Source organism: Mauremys reevesii, linkage group 2 (assembly GCF_016161935.1).
Source record: "Mauremys reevesii isolate NIE-2019 linkage group 2, ASM1616193v1, whole genome shotgun sequence".
Taxonomy (NCBI): domain Eukaryota; kingdom Metazoa; phylum Chordata; order Testudines; family Geoemydidae; genus Mauremys; species Mauremys reevesii.
This window is the reverse complement of record NC_052624.1, coordinates 280,283,863-280,307,471: the sequence shown is the minus strand read 5'-3', so window position 1 is coordinate 280,307,471 and position 23,609 is coordinate 280,283,863. Positions and strand designations below refer to the sequence as shown.

At 42.8% G+C, this 23,609-nt stretch overlaps 1 protein-coding gene across 23 annotated transcripts in view; it reads left to right on the top strand.

The window, feature by feature from the left end:
• Window positions 1–23,609, top strand: part of TSNARE1 (t-SNARE domain containing 1) — a 667,577-nt gene that overhangs the window by 461,144 nt on the left and 182,824 nt on the right. For 12 of the 23 annotated variants that reach the window (XM_039525387.1, XM_039525391.1, XM_039525390.1 and 9 more), the window contains 2 exons: window positions 8,331–8,790; window positions 9,412–10,271. The exons of 9 other annotated variants lie outside the window; for them this stretch is intronic. In XM_039525387.1, coding sequence (XP_039381321.1) covers window positions 8,331–8,790; window positions 9,412–9,971 — 1,020 coding nt within the window. In that variant the 3' untranslated portion in view covers window positions 9,972–10,271. Of the gene's footprint in view, window positions 1–8,330; window positions 8,791–9,411; window positions 10,272–23,609 lie in introns of those variants that run through there. 2 more of the 23 variants (XM_039525397.1, XM_039525405.1) reach the window with 2 other exon arrangements.

The window sequence follows — 23,609 nt, the reverse complement described above, 5'->3', positions numbered from 1 at the left end:
TTAGATGTCTTCAAGTCACCAGGGCCTAATGAAATACATCCTAGAATACTCACAAAGCTGACTGAAGAGATAGATGAACCATTAGCGATTATCATGGAAGACAGGAGAGATTCCAGAGGACTGGAAAAGGGGAAATATAGTGCCAACCTCTAAAAAAAGTGAAATTACAGACCAATCAGCTTAACTTCAGTACCTGAAAAGATAATGGAGCAATAATTAAGCAATCAGTTTGCCAACACCTAAAAGATAATATGGTGATAAGTAACAGTCAGCAGAGATTTGTCAAGAACAAATTATGTCAAACCAACCTTCTAGCTTTCTTTGACAGGGTAACAAGCCTAGTGGATAATGGGGAAGTGGCAGATGTGGTATAACTTGACTTTAGTAAGGCTTTCGATACTGACTCGCATGACCTTCTCATAAACAAACTAGAGAAATACAGCCTAGATGGAGCTACTACTATAAGGTGGGTGCACAACTGCTTGGAAAACCATTTCCAGAGTTATCAGTGGTTCACAGTCAAGCTGGAAGGGCATATTGAGTGGTGCCCAACAGGGATGAATTCTGGGTCTGGTTCTGTTCAATATCTTCATCAATGATTTAAATAATACGCTTATAAAGTTTGCAAACAATACCAAGCTGGGATTGGTTGCAAATGCTTTGGAGGATAGGACTAAAAGTCAAAATGATCTGGACAAACTGGAGAAATGGTCTGAACTAAATAGGATGAAATTTAATAAAAACAAATGCAAAGTACTCCACTTAGGAAGGAACAGTCAGCTGCACACATACAAAATGTGAAATGACTGCCTAGGAAGGAGTACTGCGGAAAGGGATCTGCGGGTCTTAGAGGATCAGAAGCTAAATAGGAGTCAACAGTGTAACACTTGCAAAAAAAGCAACATCATTCTGGGTTGTATTAGCAGAAGTGTTGTAAGCAAGACACAAGAAGTAATTCTTCTGCTCTACTCTGCGCTGATTAGGCCTCAGCTGGAGTATTGTGTCCAGTTCTGGGCGCCACATTTCAGAAAAGACGTTGACAAATTGGAGAAAGTCCAGAAAAGAGCAACAAAATTGATTAATGGTCTAGAAAACATGACTTACGAGGGAAGATTGAAGAAATTGGATGTGTTTAGTCTGGAGAAGAGAAGACTGACGGGGAGACATGATAACAGTTTTCAGGGACATAAAAAGTTGTTGCAAGGAGGAGGGAGAAAAAAATGTTCTCTTTAACCTCTGAGGATAGGACAAGAAGCAATGGGCTTAAATTGCAACAAGGGAGGTTTAAGCTGGACATTAGGAAAAACTTCCTAACTATCAGGGTGGTTAAGGACTGGAATAAATTGCCTAGGAAGGTTGTAAAATCTCCGTCATTGAAGATCTTTAAGAACAGGTTATACAAACACCTGTCAGGGATGGTCTAGATCAGGGTTTTTTCAAACTGTGGGTCGCGGCATGTAAGGAGCAGGTTGCCTTCCCAGCAGTGCTCCCATCATAACTACTTTCTGTTCTCCAAGCTGAAGCATTACTTGTCTGTACACACTAACACTAACCAGCCCCTTTCAAAAACCTTCACCCCCTCCAACCCCACCATCCACTTCCATAACTGATCTCCTCACTTTCCAGCTCTTCATTCCTCTTACATCTCATTCTCTTGATCTCCTCTCCTTCTACCATCTCCTCTCGCTCCCAATATCCCTACATCTTCCTTCTCTACCAATTCTGGACTTTTCTCAATCCCTCATCCCCCCCCCCTTTTTTTTTTCATTTTCAGGGTTCACCCTTTGCTGCCATCATCACAGCTACAGTCTGTTCACTTCCATTGATCCTACTAATTTGTTTGTCCCATGCAGGTCAAATCCACCTTGTCAGGATGCCTATATTCATGCTCTATGGTCTACTTCCCCGCTTACTCACAGGAGTCCTTTCTAACCTTTTTTATTTAATTTAAAGTGATTTTAGTAATGTTGTATTGCAGCACTGCGGGTTCAGCTCTGGTGGCAACAGTTTCCAGCTTAGCAGAGTGAAAATCACCTCTGCTACTTGCTTCAGATTTAGGGTCTATATAAAGACATATACATACATTGACAAGTACAAGGTCTAGTTTGTTTTGTCAATTTTGTTAAAGTTACAATTAAGTTTATGAGTACCCAAGCATATAGAAATCCTCTAAAGACCTATGCACAAGTTAGAAATATAGTCATACTCACATCCTTAATTATATTCTTAAGGTTTGATGGCTGCCTTGCCAATTGGTCATCAGTAGAGGGATGGTTCTTGCTGGAGTTTTCCCATAGGGAACTCATTTTACCCAATCTGCGAGATCTCTTTTCAGTTGTGATTCTGACTACACCTAACACGCTGTGCATGTGACTTGTACTCAAAATTACTCTTACAGTTAATTATTTGCAATGCTGCTCATTGGTTCATCTCTTCCCATAATCTTGTATCATAGGGTCACTTACTTATGTCAGCATTTCTTAAGCCTATTGCCTAGTATGGCTAAGCTAAAACATACAAGCCTGAGCCTGTAGGACATGTGTTTCTGCCCTACTTACCTAGATACCTAATGCATACGTATCCCTTCTGACTACTGATCAATCTATTATTCTGTTGTCCTACAACTTAAATCTATTTAGTATACAAGTATTATATATGCATGTTAGTTAATCATAACATCATACAACACACAATCAGTGAATGATAAAATGAAGTAATGGGCTACACCCTTATGCCACTCCTTGTGCACGGTTCCTGCCTACTCTCATACTTCTTTATTGTAGCAATCTCCTGTGAACTTGCAAGGTATTTTGGTATGAACAATGCCTTTTACAATTAAACTGTATTGTGCTTTAACGTCCAATGACAAATAGGCTGGTGCAGGTGGTTCTGATAAAAAGTGTGCTTTCTTTTCTGCCTGCTCCAGTGGCTGCATATGAAAGGCGGGCTGAGATTACAGATCGGAGAGTGTTTTATTCTGAAGCATCTTCTTTCTGTGTGTGTGTTTTATTTTATTGTAAATGCAGCCCATTACAAAACAGCTGCTTACCATTGGAAATGGTATTCGAGTCAGCTGCAGTCCAAGTGATAAATGATATGAGTGAATGCAGGAATTTAACCTCAGCAAGGTCTGAGCCATAACATTTATTTAAACCCATCTTTTCCTCTAAACAATGGATCTGTGTGATCAAATTTTTATTGGGATAAGGTTTGTTTAGGGCTTTCAGATGCATGCTTGTGAGTGGTAAGGGGCAGTTTTGCAGAAGAATTCTGATAGCATCTAAGTATCTCTTCACTCAGACTATCAGGGGAGATGATTTCTGTAGCTTGGTGTTAGTTAAATCATCTTAATTTTTTAATCCTGGCCAGTGGTTTGTTTACAAGAAACAAAATTGGTCCATCACGTGTATTGGACCAAATGATTCTATGTTTTCATGAGAGAAATGTACTGTACAGATTGTACAGGAGGACATGTCAATGAGGCAGAGTCTGTTACATAAGGCCAAGAGTGAATTCAGCCTGATGCATACTGGGCATAATAACATCAGGATAAAATAGCTTTACATAAACTAAATTTATCATGGTTGCATATTTAGGAACATAACTTTTTGTAAGGAATGGTCATGCCATAAGCACCTACTAGAGCTAGCAAACCAGCGAGACAGCTGCAGGAAAGAGGTGACTTAGTAAAGTTAGGTGTGTTGACAAGGCCATGGTGAAGTCATGATCTCCTCAGGAAGGGGGGATTCTACGTTTAAAATATCAGACCAGACATTCTTCATTATATTTAGACTGAACCATTTGACTTGAAGGGAATTATAGACAATATTGTCAAGCTGACTCAGAACTAGAGCATTTGTGGGGATCATCCCCGCTGTTGGTAGTTCAGAGTTTATGCAGTATGATGCCTTATACATCTGCGAATGGGGGTGTGGTACATGTCCACATGTGTGGGTGAACGTGTCTCTTTTTTCCACCTGGATATTTATGTTCAATATACTGACTAAGCCCCTGAACCTACTTTGCCCAGGTGGTAAGGATAGAGTACTCATCAGCTGAGGTTACGCTGCCAACTCATCTTTCCTGGCAACGAACTATGGCCTGTTGAAGTGCTTTCCTAAGCAGCAAAAAAGTTTCTTTTTTTTGTTATTGGGCAACTACAGGATATAATTTGGAGAGCCCAGTTCTTAAAATCATCTCAAACATTCATGGAAGTGCTTTATTTTAAAAATAAACCCATGAACTATATATCATTACAAATAAATGGTCCTAACTCTTTAAAAATGTCCAATATATGTATGTGTGAGCAACATGGCCATGCAATCATACCTCCTAGTTTGTGATCTTCTCATATCTCGTAAACTCAGGGGGCTTGAGATTCACTTCTGTTTGGATGGGGGATCTTCAAGAAGCCCAGAGCATATTGCAATGAGTCATTTTAGGATGCAGTCCTTTCTCTCTGACTCATTGCCGAATCAGTGTCCCAGCATTGAATTAGGGGCTCTGCTTCTGGAGAATGGTGCCTTTCAGATGAGATGGAAAACAAAGGCCTTGATCACTTATGGTAATTAAAGAGCCTGTGACAAATTTTGCAACTATTGGGGTACTAGTTAACTAAGGGCAGGTCTACACTAAGGGCGAGGGTCGAACTAGGGTACGCAAGTTCAGCTACGTGAATAGCGTAGCTGAATTCGAAGTACCCTAGTTCGAACTACTCAACCGTCCAGATGCCGCGGAATCGAAGTCTGCGGCTCCAAGGTCGACTCCGCCACCACCGTTTGCAGTGGTGGAGTACCGGAGTCGACCGCGGTGCTTCCGGAGTTCGAACTATCGCGTCCAGATTAGACGCAATAGTTCGAACTCCGAGAAGTCGAACTCACCGCGTCGACCCAGCTGGTAAGTGTAGACTAGCCCTAAGAGAGAGTATCCAGAATGCTTAACGATCTGTTTCTGATCTCATGTACATACGTGTAACTCGGGACTAGGTCCATTGAAATCCATGGAGTTTCACCGAGGTGGAAAAGAGAGAGGAATCATGCCTTAGAAATCTAACCATTTCCTGCACTGCTGGAAAGTCCTTGTGTCTGATTTTCATTTACCTTAAGATCCCCTTTCTCTGAGTGTTGTGAGTGTAACTGAGAATCAGGCCCATTGAGTGCAACAGCAGCAGCTTACAGTATAATCCATTACTACTACTATTTGGTATATTTATTTCGTAATATTTTTATACTTCTCAAGCCAATGAGGCCATTGGACCTGATTTTCATATACACCAAGGCCCCTTTACATCACACTGGCAGTGTAAAGGAGCCTTAAGGCTTGTCTACATAAACATTTAGTTTGTGGCAAGCTGGAGTGTGAGTCTTACCCAGCACTATCCTGCTGGGCACTAATAGTCTGTGTGTGTACTTTGCTGATGGACACTAACAGTTCCCTAGTGTGCTTTGATCTATTCCTTTTCAAAGCAGGGTTGATCGAAGCACACTGAGGAACTGATAGTGCGCTTCAGCAGGGGCCAGGTGGACACTTAATGCAACACCCCAGCTTGCTGCAAACTAAATGTTTGGTAAATACACGCTGAGTCTAAATGAGAGTCAGGCCCATTGACATTGAAATCCATTGGGATTTTGAGCTCTTGTTCTGGTGCATGCTATTTGATATGCAAACCAGATACTTGGTGCTAAAACCTTACTAAAATCCTGATCCTGAAGCACTAAAATCAGAGGACAGTTTTGCAATAACTTCATTGATGTAGGATTTTGTCGTAAGTTAGGTGCCTCTTTGTGATTATTGGCATCCTAAATGAGCAACATATTGAGGAACTGAAGCTGTTTGATAAATATTTAAAACCAAACCTCTGCTCTAATCATATCAGACTATCAATCCATCTGCTGACCTCTGGTATCTTGTCTCTTTCATTGTTTGACACCTAGTGCTGACACCGAAGGTAAAATCTCCCAATAATGCATTTAGGGCCTGATGGCAAAAGAAAGAGTCCGACTGAATTCAGTGGGATTTGGATCAGTCCCTTAGCCTGTTTGGTCCCACCTTCCGAATCCTAAGATTTGATTTTCTGTTTCCTGGCTTGCATAACTACCGACAGTGCCATTACCGGCCATACTATTATACAGATCTTTTTAAAACCAACCCTAATAATTTACCAATATCAGGGAACTCCGCAAGATGACTTTACAGCATACAGAAATATTTGTCTTTATTTGTGTGAAACATACTTGTGTATCTAATAAGGCTTTTGTAAGGTTAAGTTCATATTTGTGCTGCTCTTTCATAAATGTGACATACTATGATAGTGCTAAGTATTCTTCATTAAAACAGTTTTGCTATTACTACCATTTAATTCCAGCATCCTTCTGTTTTTCATATTATGTGATAGTTAAAAGAACAGGGAAACTGATATTTCCCCCCCCTCTGATTATTGTTCAGAATCTGACAAATGTAATTTACTATAGGGATACATTTAAAAAGAAGACCTGATATTTTCCCCACGTTTTAAGCAGAGGTTGAAACTTGTTTGCTAAATTAAAATCAGTGACTGTTTAGGTGTATTTGTAGCACTCTTAAAATAAAACAGCCATTTAAATACTACTAATTTGGGTTACTTAGGTTTTTTTTTTCTTTTTTGAACGTTGTGTTCTATAAAATTTTCACAGATCCAATGACAGTTTGGTTCAATTAAATCCGTGTAAATCAACAGTGATTCATTTGGGCCCTATTCTCTTGGCACTTGCACATGTTTCACACAAGTGTAAATTTAATTGACTTCAGTGCACAATGATTTGCTCTTATTTACACAATGTATAAGTTAGAGGAGACGCATGCCCTTCACCCCATAATTCACTCTGTGTAACCTACAAAGCACCAGAAACTTATGTAGCCGGACACCAAACTCCTAGAGGGAAGCGTGCCACCCTGTAGACCAGAGTCAACAGTGATAAAAAGATGATGCAAGTTACCTGTAATTAGATCAGAAAAGAGGTATAATTTGTCACATTTTAAGAACGAGTTCCTCACATACAGAGAGGCCCAAAGAGAATGCTGCGATAGAAAAAGCAGCCAACAAGGAGGTTGTAGATAAGTGGTCCCATTCCCTCTACTGATCCTACACCCACTTTATCTTGAACCCTTCTATTGCTTTTCTGGCTTCGTCCCCTCTCCTCTCTTATCCCTAATTACATCCCCTTTCCTGTGACTGCCAGATTGGTTTAAGTTACAATTACATGCATTCCCTGACCAATTTACACCCCGTCTTACTTCATTGCTGAATTTGGCACCAGGACTTCTATGGGAGTTGCACCTGCTGACTATCGTTCTAACAGCGTAACTGAAGAAAAGACCTCTGGGAATAATTCTTTACCAGCAGGGAGTTGCACAAGATGATGTAATGGACCTATACCTCCAGCTATTTTGTGTCACTCTAGTGCCGCAAAGCAGTTGCAAAACCCTGTGTAACCGGCCAGATAAACGCGATTCACAGCAATTTTACCCCACCAGGCTATACCCGTGAATCTGGCCCCAAATATCTTTTCTGTCTCTTGTTTGCATGAATCTTACCATCTGATGCTGTTAACCTGCCTTTTTAAGCAGCTATAACGCTAACATGCAGACTCTCTAGGCTTGTTTCTGTATCACAGTCATGGTTGTAAATAAGGAGCAGCTCTAGTGAAGTCAAGGGGGTTTAACTGTTTTAAAAATGTAAGTGAGATTGGGGTCAGACTCTAGGAGGGTGATTCTCCTTTTGTGTAATTCAGGAGTAACTCCCCTTAAGTCATTGGAATTGCACAGTATAAAACTGCTGCCAGAAAAAAATGGGGTTTTCCAGCTGTGTGATGTTCTGAGCCTGAGAAAGTCCAGTGAGCCTGATTCTCTTCAGACCTACACCAGTTTGACTTCACTGGAGTTACTCCTCAATTATATCAGGGCTAATGAGTGGAGGATCTGACCCAAAGCTTATTTCAACCTGTTAAAGAGTGTGGCCCAGATCCTCAGCTGGTGTAAATCAGCATAACTCCATTGAAGTCAATAGAGGTATACCAGTTTACACCAGCTGAGGATTTTATCCTTGTGTGTCTCCTCATTTCTGTTCCAGTGACACTCCAGTAACATCAAGCCCCCTCATATAATGTTTTGTTAGTCATTGTCATTGTTAGCAAGGACACAGCTATGTGCTTTGCCACATTATGGCCCAGTGCATGAGCAGGAACTGACCAGCATCAGCGTAGCATGTGTATTTCATGAGAGTGTTTCAATGTGCAGTGGTCCTGATGAGAATCCAGCATCAAATTGCCCCTTCCTGTTTCATTTTTTGCAAGAGGAGCAGATTTAAAATGGCTGCTGGCCCCCGGAAGAGGAAGGAAAAGTTTTCTCCTGTAGAACTTGAGATTTTGGTGGCGGAGGTGACCAAAAATCATGCTAGACTCTATGGGAGTGAGAGAGTCAACCTGAGCCAGCCAGAGAGGGAGAAGATATGGTGCAGCATTGCCAGGAAGATCAATGTTGTTGCCAGGTCCCCCAGGACCACCCGGGACCTCCGGAGGAGATGGGATGATATGAAGAGGCGCACCAAGGAGAAGCTGGTGGAGATGAGTTGCTCAACAGGGGAGCCCAGACCTGATACTGTGCTGGTGCGGATTTTGGAAAGTCCTTTGCTTGGGCAGAAGGCGGCTATTAAACAGGCTGAGGCCAGAGTGGTGGCAGAGGAGGAGGATGGTGGTGGTGGTGATGATGTTATGCACACTGATGGCCCTCATATTCCTCTGGAGCTTCAGTCAGGTAAAGAGTCCCAAACAAAACCATTCATCCCATCCACACACATCAACAGACTGGGGAAAGCTGGGGGGAAAGGGGAGGGTGAGGTGCCTTTCTCTATAAGGTTATCTTTGTTGGCTATGAAGTGATCTCCACTGCAAAGTTAGGTTGCAACAGCCAACGTTATGGCAAGAGAGGACTCTGCAAATGAAATCTCAGATCCAAATAGGCAGAACCTCTCACACAACAGCTTTTGATCCTGGAGTCTTATGTTTCACCCCCATCCTTCAGGACAGGGATGCCTCCTTCTACGGGAGCTTGGAGTTACTCAAAGGAATTCAGCCCGCAGAGCAGGAAATCATCTACTGGACACGAAGAAATTTAACATCCCAGGACCTTATCACCTAATATTTCAGATGAAACAATTACATGAGAGAGAGAGAGAGATCCCTCTGGTTCACAAATACAAAGCACGAGACCTATTGAGACATTCACATGCACACAGTCAAACTAATGCCCCTTTCCTAAGCTCATATGCACACCCACACAGCAGACATCGTTCCTTTAGCATATTAACCAAAGAGGTTGCTTTCTATGTTGCTAATGTGTAAAGAACTCATGTTTTGATATTTTGATCCCCCACAGATGAGGAGGAGGAAGTGCCTGGTTGCACATGGGTGCCTTTGAGGACTATTGAAATGCCTATGCCAGCTGAGACAGATGCATTAGAGCAGCGGGGGGCACTGCACACCTCAGTTTCCTCTCCATCCCCATCTTCCTCCCCACAGATGCAACAGCGGGCTGCCTATGGGAGGCGGTCGTCCCAGACTGCCCGGCATCCTAAGCGGAAGTACAACGTCTCAGAGTTTGAGAAGCAGCTGATGGATGCCCATCTCCAGCAAAGCACCCTCTTGTCCTCCTGGTACCAGCAGCAGAGCTCCCTCATGATCCAGCAGAATCTCATCTTGGAGAATTTAGTGGAACAGAACAAGAGGCTGGCAGACAATGTCGAGTTACTCAACCGGACACTAGAGAAGCTGGTTGACTACCAGCATCCGCGCAGGGAGACAGTACATTTTGTGCAAGACTGCACCTCTGGGACTTCTGCCCGTCTGCCCTCCCAGATAGCCAGTGGCGAGTCTGTGGGGCAGTCAGGGATCGAAGTGTTCTCGGGAATGATCTTGAAAGTTGAAGAGGAGATCTAAACAGAAACACAGACTCTTCTCAAACACTATTTTTAGAGTTTTAAAAGACAATTCTCTAAAGCAAACACTTTTTATGATGGGTAAAAAATTCCTCATGTTTTGTAGGTCACGGTAAATGCTACAGTAGCTCTTTTTTTAGTGGGTCAAGATTCTTCCATATATTCTACACGTAGCCTTTTTTGGTTGCCCAATATGGGACAGGATATCATTCTTTTTTATAACCAGCAGCGCTGTCCATTTATGAGAAACAATTTTGTATCAGTTCTTTTTATTGTGAAAGATATTTTTCTTACATAAATCCAAAACATATAAAAATAAACTCTGTTCATATTTATCTTTACTCTTAAGAGTCTGTCCCCCGGGGATATTATTCTTTTCCGGAAACATTTTTAGGAACAGGTTTAAAAAAAAAATAAAAGAAATCATTGCTAAGGCTGTGGAACGTGAGGGCCTGATCCTGCTTCCATTGATGTCAAAGAGAAATTTGTCATTGACACTGATGGGAGCAGGATGGAGTTCTTATCGCTGTTTGGATTATGTTTGCTGATTTAATAATGCTGGTGAGAGTTCTTTTAAGTTTGTTTTCTAAGTATAAGCATACGGAATTCCATTCATTCTCCCTTCAGTCTATCCCGACTCTCTCACTAGCTTTGTGTTTGAAAGACACACAGTGTATGAATGAATGGAACATTTAGGACTGTAGGAATATAATACTTAATACTCAATAATACAGTTCAACGTTGCCAGCTTGCACTGATTTTATCACAAATCTCATGATATTTGTGTTTTTCTGAAAGCCTCAACTCTTGGGGAATACATAAGCATCTGAATTTTCCTTTTAAAAACCCTAAATGTCTAGTCCACACGGTTTTAGAGAAAAGACTGAAAAAATAATGTGGCTCCAGAGAGAGAGAACCGTTGAGGTCGGCAGTACCACATACCAAATCAGACTCAAGGTCCATTTTTTCCAGCAGCCTGTCTCCAATGGAGACTAGCACCTTCTGTTTTATAGGAAGGTGCAAGAAACCCCACAGGGAGGATAATCTGCCCCACATGGAGGTCTCATCCTGATCCCTAATATTTAGAGAATGGCTTATGCAAAAAAGCCTGCGGTTTAATATCCCTTCCAAGCCTTTTTATTTGCATTAAGTATTATAACTGTGGATATTCTTGTTATCCAGATAAATATCCAATCCCTCTTCGGATCTTGCTACGTTTTTGGCCTCAACAACATCAGATGACAATGAGAGCCACAAGCTAATTATATGTTGCTTAAAAAAGTATTTCCCTGTGTTGGTTTTGAGTTTGCCGCCTTTCAGTTTCATTGGACAGTCCCCTGTTTTTATGTTTGAATTGGTTTCCTTCCTTTCCAGTGCATAATCCAGTGTGAAACTTCTAGGGCACACCAAATCAGTTTATTAAGAATAATGCCACTCTCTGCCCATGCAAAGGTAAACGGATCTAAAATCTCCTATTGAAGAAATAGCCAAATGAATTCTTGGTAAGAATTCACACATTTCAATGACCAGAATCTTGCCAGAGTCCCAGTTGTTTTTTTTTTAATCTACTGCAAAGAGTTAAATAAAAAACAAATGGTGCTTGGCTCTAGAGCCTATATCCCAACCCTTCTATTGACCTCGAAATCCATTTGAACATTTGCAAACCAGAAGGCAGTTATTTGAAACAGTGTGATGCTTGGAAGGATTCACCTTCACTGAATGACTTTGGCTACATTGTGGCCTCATACACGGTTACACTCAGGCAGCTTTAAACCATTCTAACAGCATAAAGGGGCCTTAAAGTAAGCATCAATATAATATACACCCACTTTAAGGTCTGTTTTTGCTGTCAGAGTGGTGTAAAGGGTCCTTCGTGTCAAAGACAAGCACCCCTGTGTCTTTTATTCCCTCTTGCTGTAAAGATGATACCATTTTCTGTGGCATAAGCATCTTTCAGATAGCGCTATAAAGTATTTCCTTTCCTTTCCCTCCCTTCCCTTATATTCATAAAACACCCAATGAACCAAGCAAGTTCCCTCAGAGTGTAATACACTTTAACATCAGTGCACAAAAATGAAGGTTACATATTATAATTATCTTTTGATATAAAAAGCTGGAGGTTTGCATTTATTTTTAGATTTGTACCGTATTAAACAGCAAGCACTTAAAACGTATATAAATGTAACGAATGTGTTTGTGACGATCTTCGATTTCTAATAGCGCCCTTCTTCCCCAAGGATCACAAAGCATTTTACAAATTGCTCTGTAAACTGGACATACAGATCTTTTCTACCAGCACTGAAATTTCATCCCTCTTAGAGGTGAAACACAGCAACTGTTTCAGGGTAGGTCTCCCACTGGCTGTAATGATGGTCAGATCAGGCTTTATTAGCACACACCACCACTAGAAAACTGGTTAGTAAAGGAAGAAAAGAATCCAGTTGAAACAGCAGGGGATTGACATTGACGGAATGTAGTTACCCAGGCTGCAGTGAACCCAAACAGTGGTGTGTCCAACAACACAGTGCCTCAGTGGCTGATACAGAAGACTGCCTGTTACTGTTTCTTTCTGAAGTGTTTAGATGTGCCTTGGAAATCTCCCATTCATGTACCCACAGGTCCCAACCCTGTTTGGCGTGTGAGATCACAGTGCAGTGTGGAATGTAAAGTACAGGCCATATTCAGACTATGTCACAAGCAAATCATTATCTCATGAAAAAACTTTGTAGCCAGAAGGTGTTCTGCTTTGGCTACATTTTTCAAGCTTAGGTAGTTACAGTTAGGGACCTAAAGCCATATTTAGGACTGGCCTGATTTTCAGATATGCTGAGCACCTGCATCATCCATTGGCTACCAAAAGCTGCAGTTGATCAGAACCTCAGGAAATAATTTTGCTGCAGCCAAGCATTTTATTTTGTCTCCCTGCCCTGGTGGGTCCTGCCTTCACCTGTCTCTCCTTCCCCAGCTTTCTCCACAAAGGGGAGTGGATCGGATTACAGTGCAAGCCCCCTGCACTCTTCCAGAGAGCCAAGCATCTGGGGTTTTGTTAGCCACACTTGTTGCTGTGGAGCAGCCAGAACGCTAAGCGGGCGAGGCATGCTGCCTGGAGAAGAGTGCAGCAGCTGAGGCCCGGACAGCCAGCTCAAAGAAATGCTGAAGTTTTGTTGGAATATATAGGGGAGGGTTAGGAAACTTTATGCTGGACTAGATCATGGGATCAGGGCTTGGAGAGGGGAGCCTGGCTGCCTGGAGAGTACAGCAGGGAGGGAAAACCCCTCCTCAAACTAAATCACTGTGGAAAATAACCAATACATTTTACATCAATGAACATTTTCAACTATGAGCAGCCAGCCATAGGTGTGTGGGATAATGTGAAGGTACAGGCATGGAAAGGAAGGGTATTATGTGACAACAGGATAAAGTAATGTTGCAGGGAGCTTAGAGGTTATTGCTCCAGCAGTTAGTCCCATTCTACCCCAGAGTGTATGGGGCCCTGGGTGATGGTAGTAATAATATCTCACGGATTTTAATTTGTTAACATTTGTTAAGTATTTGGGGAAATTCATGCCTGGGTACTGCATTGACTGATGTTTTATAGGTACCTTGTTAGATTGTTAATGCAAATATATGTAAACCCAGTCACGGTGCTAGCAGTGTTGCCGGTTCTCGTGGTTTTGTCTTGAGCCTCGTGATATCAAGATATTTTCTTAAATCCCCAGCTTCTGGAGTCACAGGACTACATGAGAATCTCAGCTTTCATTTTAAACAAAAAAGTAAGTTTCTAGTCCTTATCATTGCAGAGAAAAACTTGAAAACATGACCTAAGTGCTCTCTCTACATTTCAAAAAATGGAAGGCAAATTAAAAGAAACCATATTTTATTACTCTGAAAAATATCCTATCATTATTAGGCCAATTGCATTCTATTGTGCCCACAAACATGGAAACCTTTATATTGGCCTTGATACGTGTGTTGATTTGAGAATTTTATTCTATGCCCACTATTTTATCACACAGATGTAAAGTTCATTTTCTTGCAGTATGACAACTGCATTTTATTCACTCCTTGGGTTCTTTGCAGGATGGAGGGACTTCTCAAACCTGTACTGACCTGTAGATTCTCATATTGTTGTTGCTGACGCTTATTCAACAAGGAGACTGCTGAGTTGGTAGCCTAGAGAAGTTTCTTTATCACTGTCATTCAGGAAACCTGGATTTGATTCATCAGCCTCTCATTTTCCACAAACCAACAAGGGATGTGGAGTCAGCCCAGGGCATTAAGAGAATGTAATATCTTGTGACATGCAGGAATGATTCCTCTTCTGCGGATGACTGGGTGACATTAAATAATGAACTCCAGAGACAGAGGAATGGCAACCAAGATGCAGCCTCTCTAAGGGTCTATAAGATGAAGAATAGAGGTAAATCAGCAGATCTTTCAGAGTTCCAAGCTGCACGGGGAACATATTTCTTTGCCCACCTGGAAATAGGTGTATGGTTGAACATCTAGCCACATCCTGTTTCCTGGAGCAGATTGAATCCTGGGTCCTGCGATAAGGAGAGGGCTTAGTTGCAGCTGTGAGTCAGGCGCACATGGTAATGTAGCACAGCTGCCTTGGTTGTCTGAAAGATCAAGGACTCAGAAGTGAGAGGAAAAGGTCATCCAGGGCAGGCTGCGTGATTGGACTGTCCGAGTCAGGCTGAGGAACAGTTTGCCCATAGGACACTTGTGCGGTTGCGGGAGAGGGAAAACAATGGTGGCTCTGTCTACCGTACAGATTTAATTCACTTCCTCCTTAATTTTTCCTGGACACTAAGTTTTGAAACACTTGGGGATACAACATAGATGAGAATAGAGCCATGAAGCCAAATTTAGTTGCGCTGCTGTGAATTTGGAGTTGTTTCAGTGGCATTACATCAGAATCCTCCTGGTGTCACTGAAAGCAGAATCTGGACCTCAGTCTAGCCCTGGAGCTTCTTGTCCAGCATCTCTCGCTTCCTCATCAGTTTCGTGCTTTGGCCTTGCTGAACGGAGACGTAATGAAATTCCTGCAGTGCCTGCCTGGCTCAGAGGTATTGTACTGCATGGCACCCCTGTGCATCGATAAACGTCACCATATGCTTGCAGCGGCTGCCAGAAATTAACTACTCCTGCCACATCAATCCACAGTCTCCTTCGGCAACACTGCCTAGAGAGAGAGAGCAGCAGTTTTTTACTTCACTCAGGCGTCCCTTGCATTTTAGCATCAAAAGCTAATTAGAACTGAACAAGTTGTGGAATGGATGTTCTTATGCAGATCGTAAACTGCCTGAGCACGTACTTGATTTGTGTAAGTAGTGAAAATATCAACTACATCACTTCTAAATCCAAGAGCCAATGTTTTGCCCTTACACATCCATACCCACACAGCTATCACTGCAGTCAATGGGAAACAAGCATGCATCCTTAAGACAGCATTTAGTCTGAAGGTTGGCGATACAGTGGTCTGTCTACTTAATATATCTCCTCATCGTCATAGGATTTATGCACTTCATGGGCATTAAGTAAACAGTCCTCACAACAGCCCTGTGAGGTGGGAAAGGACCATCCCATTTTTACCACCTGGAGAAAATCTGGAACAGAGTCATAAGCTGATGCTCAGATCCTCTGACTACCAATCTACTGCTTTAAGTGGAAAGAAGGTGTAAATGTTAATGGTCAGGGTAATTAACCATTGGCGCGATTTACCCAGGTTGTGGTGGATTCTCCATCACTGACAATACTAATGTGTCATTTAGAAAGGAAATCTTAAACAATAAAATGCCCATGTGAATGACTGGATTACTCAGGGTATTGGTAGTGGTAATATAGAGCTTTCTCTCCTCGGTCATTGCTTTAATTCTAGTCCAAATTGCTGGTGGTTCAAGAGTTCTTACCATCTGATGACAGCCTGGTGGTAGGGTGACCAGATGTCCCGATAAAATCGGGACGGTGCCAATATTTAACTCTTTGTCCCAATATTTAACTCTTTGTCCCGCATCCTGACCTATCTACAATCGGGATGTCATTTGTAAAGTTGCCAGGAGTCCAGTTGGTGCAGGGCTGGTAGGCTCCTTACCCAGTTCCGCGCAGCTCTCTGGAAGTGGTGACTTCTCCCTCTGGGTCCTAGGCAAAGGGATGACCAGGAGGCCCCCGTCATGATCACCTGCTCCGCAGCTCCCATTGGCCGGGAACTACAGCCAATGGGAGTTGTGGGGGCAGTGCCTGCGGGCGAGGCAGCTCACACAGCCGCCTGGCCGCACTTCTGCCTAGGACCCCGAGGGAGATGTCGACACTTCCGGGGAGCCACCTGAGATAAGCCCCCCCTGCATTGCGGCCAGGGGCGGGAGCCAGGGCCGTGTGCCCCTGACCTGCAACTTCCTCGGGCTGTGCGCCTCCCTTCCCCATGGCTCCGGGGGAAGGGGGGCTGTTAGTCTGTGGCTGCCACCCCCTCCCATGTGTCTCGATACTTTCTTCTTGCCATCTGGTCACCCTACCTGGTGGTCTATGTGAAATGAGATAGTGGGTCTCAATCCCGTTCCGATGGAACAGGTGTCCATATCTTAAAACCCATCACCAGAGCTGTTATTCAGGCCACATCTATGCTACAATTTTTTCCAAGCATAGCTCTACTGGTCAGGGTTGTGAAGAGGAGTGTTCACTGACTGACATACATGGTGCTGTCAAAAGTGTAGACAAAGTTATACTAGCAAAGCAATTTCCCCAGTATAGCTTATTACACCCAGGAGTGTGTGTGTCAAATAAGCATTACCAGCAAAAGCCCATATCCACAACAGGAGCTCTTTGGCAGTCTAGCAGTCTCCCTACTGACTGGTTAGGCTAGGGAGCCGGAAATACGCCTCCATCCCCCACTCCTTGGCAGGAAGCAGGGGTTGGGAAATTAATGCTGCTGCTGCCTGCCATGCTTGTACAGTAGATAGAAGACGCGTCAACAGGGCGGCAAACCCAGCACTTTTCACAACGGTGAAATGCATCTGGCTTTGTTTTCTCTCAAAAATTAGTTTTCACTGGCTCCCTGGAGGCGTTTATTTTCAAGCTAAAATGATGTTATTGACAATGGGGCGTTGAAAGAATGGAGAAAAAAATTAAACCAGTACTTAACAGATTCCTTTGATGAGAGAGAATGGTTACCGCTTAGAATGTACACCGAGGACCTACTGTGGCCGTGGCATATGCACCACTTAGCAGAGTTAAACACTGAAGTGAAACAGCAGGAACAGGCTACACAGGAACGCAGGATTGGATGGGAACTAGGACATCAGCTCCAGCTCCTCACCGTCACAGGCAATCTAAGCTGAGGGGGATGGTTATGTTTGGGTTGGGTTGGGATTCTAGCTAAGCAATGAGGGGAAATCAGCTTGGAATTCTGAGCTATTCATATACAGTTTATTCTGTAGCCAGCTGAGAAATATTGTCTTCAGCTCCCGCACCCACCGCCCTGGAAGAGACCTGAAGCCTGCTCCTGCTCCCATTGACTCAGTAGTTCAGGACCAAGCCCCTAGAGTAGGTCATCTAGTCTCATCCCCACTGTGTGGAGCTGGCTTGATTTTATTGTCCTTCGCCAGGCCTGATTGATGGCTGTCAGTAGGTTTGAGCACGTCTAGTGAAGACGATTCTTTATGCTCCTTTGGCAGCTCGATCCAGTGCCTGGCGTGCTCTTATGGCAGTTTTTCTAAGCATTTTTGCCAAGAGTTAAACTAAAGTTCCTCTTCTGCAGTTTTAGCCCTGCACTTCTTGTTCTGACCCTACTAACTAATGTCTCTTTTTTTCTACATCCTTATGAGTTCGTAGGCGATTAACCTGCTTTTTCTCCAGATCTTTTCTGAGCCTTTTCATATGTCAGCACATCTTATTTTCCAGACCTTTTAGAAATTTGGTTTGCTCCCCTCTGAAATCCATCTGGTTTATCCAGATATCACACCCCTAGGAGAAGCCTGGATGTAAGGTAGGAAAGCAAAGGGGAGAAATGCAGGCAATGTGTAACAGTTTTACATAAATATATGAATTGCAGCACCAAAGAACTCCAATGGACCATGTAGTTTGATAGCCAGTCTCCATAAATGACCAACATCAGATGCTGAAGGGAGAATAATGCAATACTGGGTCTGAGTCTCATCTCACTTGCACTTGCATCCATTAGGAGTAGGGACACTGAATTTAGTGGGGTAAAACCGGCATGCACAGAATTATATTGATTAGATATAACACTATGAACTCCTATAATGCACCTAATTATAAAATATTCCATGACCAAATTTTGTCCTGAGGTGTATGGTATGTGCAGTTCCATTTACAGTCAGAATTGTGTGCACACATCCATGACCTGAATTTTTCCCTATGGAGGAGATGTCTTTCTGACCTCAGCTGGTGATCTTCTTATACCCAGAAGCACATGGAGTGAGAGAGCATTTATAACTTGTCTCTGTAGCATAACTGCAGATGCTGTTCTTAGTTATATGTGCCCAGTATTCTATTGCGACTTGATATATTTTTGTTTTCTTTTATTTTTCCCCCAGTAGCATTAAGCCATCGGAGCACATCAGTGGTTCATTTATTTATTTTTTTCTAGTCCCAGGTCTGTGAGGTCTCCTGGGATCCCGTCTTACATAGTTTTTCTGGCCACGCAGAAAATTGCTTTTCAGGGTGAAAAGCTGTTTTCCTCGCTTGGTTTTCCACTCAGCTCTACTTCAGATTGGGGAATGAACATGATGAATCGATGCCAAAATGTGTCTCTTTTGTAATACTCAGTGAGAAGGAAATCCTCTTTACCCACTTCTATATTGAGGCCTGTTCCCCATACCTATGCCTAATTTTTACACACTAAAGTTTTCCTGATGTTTAGATCCATGGGATTTACACCTAATGGAATGAGAGGGAAAGTGAACGTGCTCTTGCATTTTTGAAATCCCATTCTAAATGAGGAAGAAAACTGCTCACGGTAGTCTGCAGTCTCCCATGCAGCCCATGAAAGAGGCCAGACCACTAATGCCAGCCAGACTGCTCCCTCCCAGATGGAGGCTAAGAAATGCCAGTTCTAATTTGGAGATGGGCCCAGTGACGGGTGTACAGGGGCATTATCTGTTCCTGGTGAACAAGGAGTTAGATCTGCTTCCTGATGAACAAGAAGTTACGTTCAGCTCCTCCCTCTCCTTGCACAGGTGCTTAAGGGAAGGGCTGTACATTGGCTGATTGGGGGACAGAAGGAGAGAGTGGCTTTGGGAAAGTTGGGCTCCACAGCCAGAATCAGAGGATTGGGGTAAATCCAAAGGTTTCCATTTTCTTTTGTGCGTCTGCTAATTTATGTTGCTTTCTTGTTCTCAGCATTATTCCTTGTGGAAAAGACCCCTCCTGATTGCCTCTCCGTTTTTTTCTGCTGTGTCATTCTAACAGTTAACAGATCTGAAACAAACTGCCAGATCCAAACAAACTTCAACTTTAAAGAAATAATAATGGGCTGAACCAACAGCCCTGTAAGATCTCTTGGGACACTTTGCTGAGACATAGAAGCACCTTCTGCCTTTCCTTTATGATGGTCATATGCCAGTTGTTTTCCCTTGGCCAGCAGCATGTGGCAGCCCACCTTATGGGTGACAGATTCATGTACACTAACTTGAATTGCCAAGTCTGGTTTATTTTAGCCAAGAAAGAGAAAGTTGAGGGACATCCTGTAACACCAAAGCACAGGTCCAGGTGGTTTAGTGAACACGTTACCTCACTTACATTCAGTGATATAGTCTCTGGGCCTGGGGAACTTGTAAGTTCTCTAAGCTGAAGACTTGCTTTCCAGCAGGAGACACACGGTTTGTCTTCACCGCAGTCTTGACTCAAGTGATGCCCTGACTTGGGTTCCCTCCAAACACAAACACTTAACTTAAATGTGGTGATGCTTTTACCTGGCATTGGTAAGCCCGTAAGGGAGTACTGGCTACATTTTAAGTTAGCACAAGTCTCCAATTGTTCACACAATCACTCTGTGCCACCAGTCTGTTCACTCTGTGCCATACGAGTGTTATCTCTCAGTGTTATCCTTCACTCGGGTCAGGCCAACCTCAGAAGAGTTAACTCGTGTGTAGACAACTTGAGTTAACTCTGCAGTGAAGACCTAGCCTAAGGGCCCTACCGCGGGTGATGCTGTGAACATTCAGCTACCAATGGGAATTGAGGATGCTCCATTGTTGGGGAGATCCCACCCTAAAGATGAGTGGGAGAAAGGAGGGAGATGTTATGCATTGAAGGAGAGAGGGCAGGTCGCCCAAAGAGGAGCTTGTAGATTGGTTGAAACTCCCCCCTCCCAACCCTGTTGCTCACAAAGGAGTAATGCCAGAAAGCTGATATGCATTTGTGCCCCAGTTTTGCATCTTTGAGCCCTTTAGGCATCAGTGAAAGGGGCCATTACCCGGGAGGTAAAAAATAATGCAAATGAGAACTCCAGGAAGGAGAAATGGATTGTAAGTGAAACAGCTTTAAACATAACCTAATTGAAACATTGTTTTCTTTCATTTTATTAATCATCATCTTAATAGGATTAAAACAATTATTTTCTATCCTTGAGCATTTTTTTCCTTCTCAGAAGAGTTCCATATTTATATCTTCTTTTGCTCATTTTCTTTTGTTGGGGGCATTAATTAATGAAACAATGTATCTTTATCTAACTGAGCTCTTCTTCCCACGGATAATACCCCAGACAATGAAAAGCCAGGAAGAATTTCTGCCACTGCCTTATTAGAAGAAGAATTATTTGCTGTTGTCAGTCCCCATCCTGTGGCCAAGTGAAGATGATTTGCCTGGTTTTCATTCCCATGGTTGGGTTTGGAGAGATGACTTTCATTCATTGCATTCATCTTACCCAGGGTAAATCAGGAGTCACTATTGAAATCAATAGTTACTCTGAATTTACTCTGGGGAAAAGGAAAGCAGAATTTGGCACCTGTTTTAATTTTCAGGCACATTGGATTAAATGATCAGAAATTGGATTGCATTAAAGTTTACAATGGTCCTTAACAACTCAGAGCTCCTTTGCAAGCAGAGCTCTTGAAAATGGCATTTAGTTGATCAGATTTGTATGGATCCTCACTTTAATGGCATTATAAGCCATCCCTGCAGTGCTTCCAAGAAATATACATGTAATTGTTTCCCCCCTACCCCAGTAAAGAGAGAACATTTGTATATTTAAAGAGTCCCTTTAAATCTGTGTGTATTTCCCCTCCAATAGCTCAGCTATTTCTGCTGTCCCAAATGGGATACTTTGCCACATATATGACCTTCTCTTATGTGTTAAAATTAATGCAAAGTAGAAAAAATAACCCTGGGCAAAGATTTAAATCAATCTGTTCCGTGTTGAATAAATACAGGGAAGTCAGATACCTGTAGGCAGTGGAAAAAATCTTTGCGCCATTGCAAAATGTTTAAGGGGGTGGGAAGAAGGCCATTCCAAGTAAAGTGTTACTGCATTTGAGGTCATATTTCAGCTTTATGACATTCCAGCCTGCCAATTTTTTTTTCAGACACCCATTATAACTGGGTAAGTGTAAAGTAATTTCAAGCGACTCACTATCTATTTCTCTGTAAAGTTCCTTCCTCATTCATCCCATCTTGGCATTTCAATAGCCACTCTTTTTCGAGACCTGCCTGGCCTTTGGATAGGCTATGGAAAGCTGTAGGAGAAATGTTTTCAATTCTGTCTATCTAAGGTATTTAAATGGCTGCCATCACCCGAATATCTGAGTATCTCAACACCCTTAATGTGTCCTCCCAGCAGGAGGTGGGCAAATACTATTATCCCCACTTTTTACAGAGGAGACACAAGGAGAGTAAGTGACTTGCACAAGTTCACTCTGGAAGTCTGTGGCAGAGCTGGTCATTGAGCCTCGTCCTCAAAGTTAAGCACTGGGCCCATGGGGCAATCTTTCTTCTCCCCCATAGGGTGGAGTTCTCCTCACTACAATGAGTCCAGGCATGCCAGGCCCTAGAGCAAGTCTTACTCCTAATGACTTTACCCTGGAGTTCTCAATCTGGGTTACGAATAGTGAAGGGGCATTAGCACCACCCTCCCTTTCTTTATGGCTAGATGGGACTATGAGCAGATGGTCCCGGCCCTTGTGTCTCCTTCAGAATGGAGTCACGATAAAGGCTGAGACCCACCGACTTGAATTCACATTGTTTCTTTGGTAGCTTTATTGGCAGTCTTGGGGAGAATTTCAAAGACTCTAGTGTCCATAGAAGGCCTTGTGGGGCCCCAATCTTCCATGGATCTCACACCAATTGGATACATCTGACCTGTCCCTATTCTTGAGTGTGAGTGTGGCACCAGCAGAGATCAAACTGACCAGGCTGTGAAGGGGAAGAAATGGATAGGGCATCACGTGCTATTTTACATGTGTCCCTACAAACCAGAGGGCTCTGCGTTGCTCTGGGTCATTGGAACTTCAGAGACATATTAAGTATAGATCTGAATTTTACCTACCTATTGCCCCTGGGCATCTTATGCCACACTTAGGATCAGCACTCAGGTTACTGATGCAGACAGAAACCTATCACTGAAATTGGCTATGTACATACTGCTACTGAATTGCTCTTGCAGTGATTACATATCTTCAATGTGATTTTCAGAAGCACATAACGGAGTTAGATGCCAATACGCAATGGCCTTTATTGATGGTCAGTGTGAGATGAACACCTTCCTCCTGTATCAGCTCCTACTAAGTGCATTAGGCAATAGGAAAGGACAATTTATTTAAGTTTGTCCCAGTTTGTATCTAGTTCAGACAGTCGAATTTCCTTTCCCAGACCTGAAGAAGAGCACTGTGTAGCTTGAAAGCTTCTACCTTCCACCAACAGATGTTGATCCAATTAAAGATATTACTTCACCTCCCTTGTCTTTCTTATTGATTAGGTGTCATTTAAAATTCCTTCCAAGCACACAGTGCTCTTAGGGAGTGATGGCTACATGTGCCTCTTATTACACCGTGTCCTGAGTGGGAAAAGCTAACATGTTCATCTGCTCTGAGGTGCTGTCATTCAGAACAGCTACCAGTCATCGAGTTACCATTATCTGCCTTCACTTTACAGCATTTTTAGCCAGACCTATGAGCAGAAGATGAAATATCTACTATCAAATGAGACTAGTGCTTTTGCTGGTATAGAAATGTTACCCAAAAAATCACATCCATAACCAATATTACTCTGCTGATAAAAGTTTCTAGTGTAGACCTGGCTTTAGTCTCTTTGCCCATATCCTCAAAGGTATTTAGGCTCCTAAATTCCACTGATTCCATTGGTATCCTGTATCTCAGGATAATAGCACTTCCCTTCCTCAGAGGCATGTAGTGAGATTAAGAAACTAAAACAAAAATCGAGACACTTAGATACCATAGTAGTGGGGGCCACATAAGTACCATAGATTGTGAGATGCTGCGACAGAGTGCTGGGAACCAACAGCTGAGCCAGCACTCTGATCACTTAAACACACATTAGTGCCCCTCCCCGAGCCTAATAGTGGGTTAAAATGGGCTGGGGGTGTTAAAGAACTAATTAGCCCATTAAAACAGAGGATAGAAGGTGGCACAGGAAGGAAGAGCTGGGGAAACAAGGCAGGTTAGCG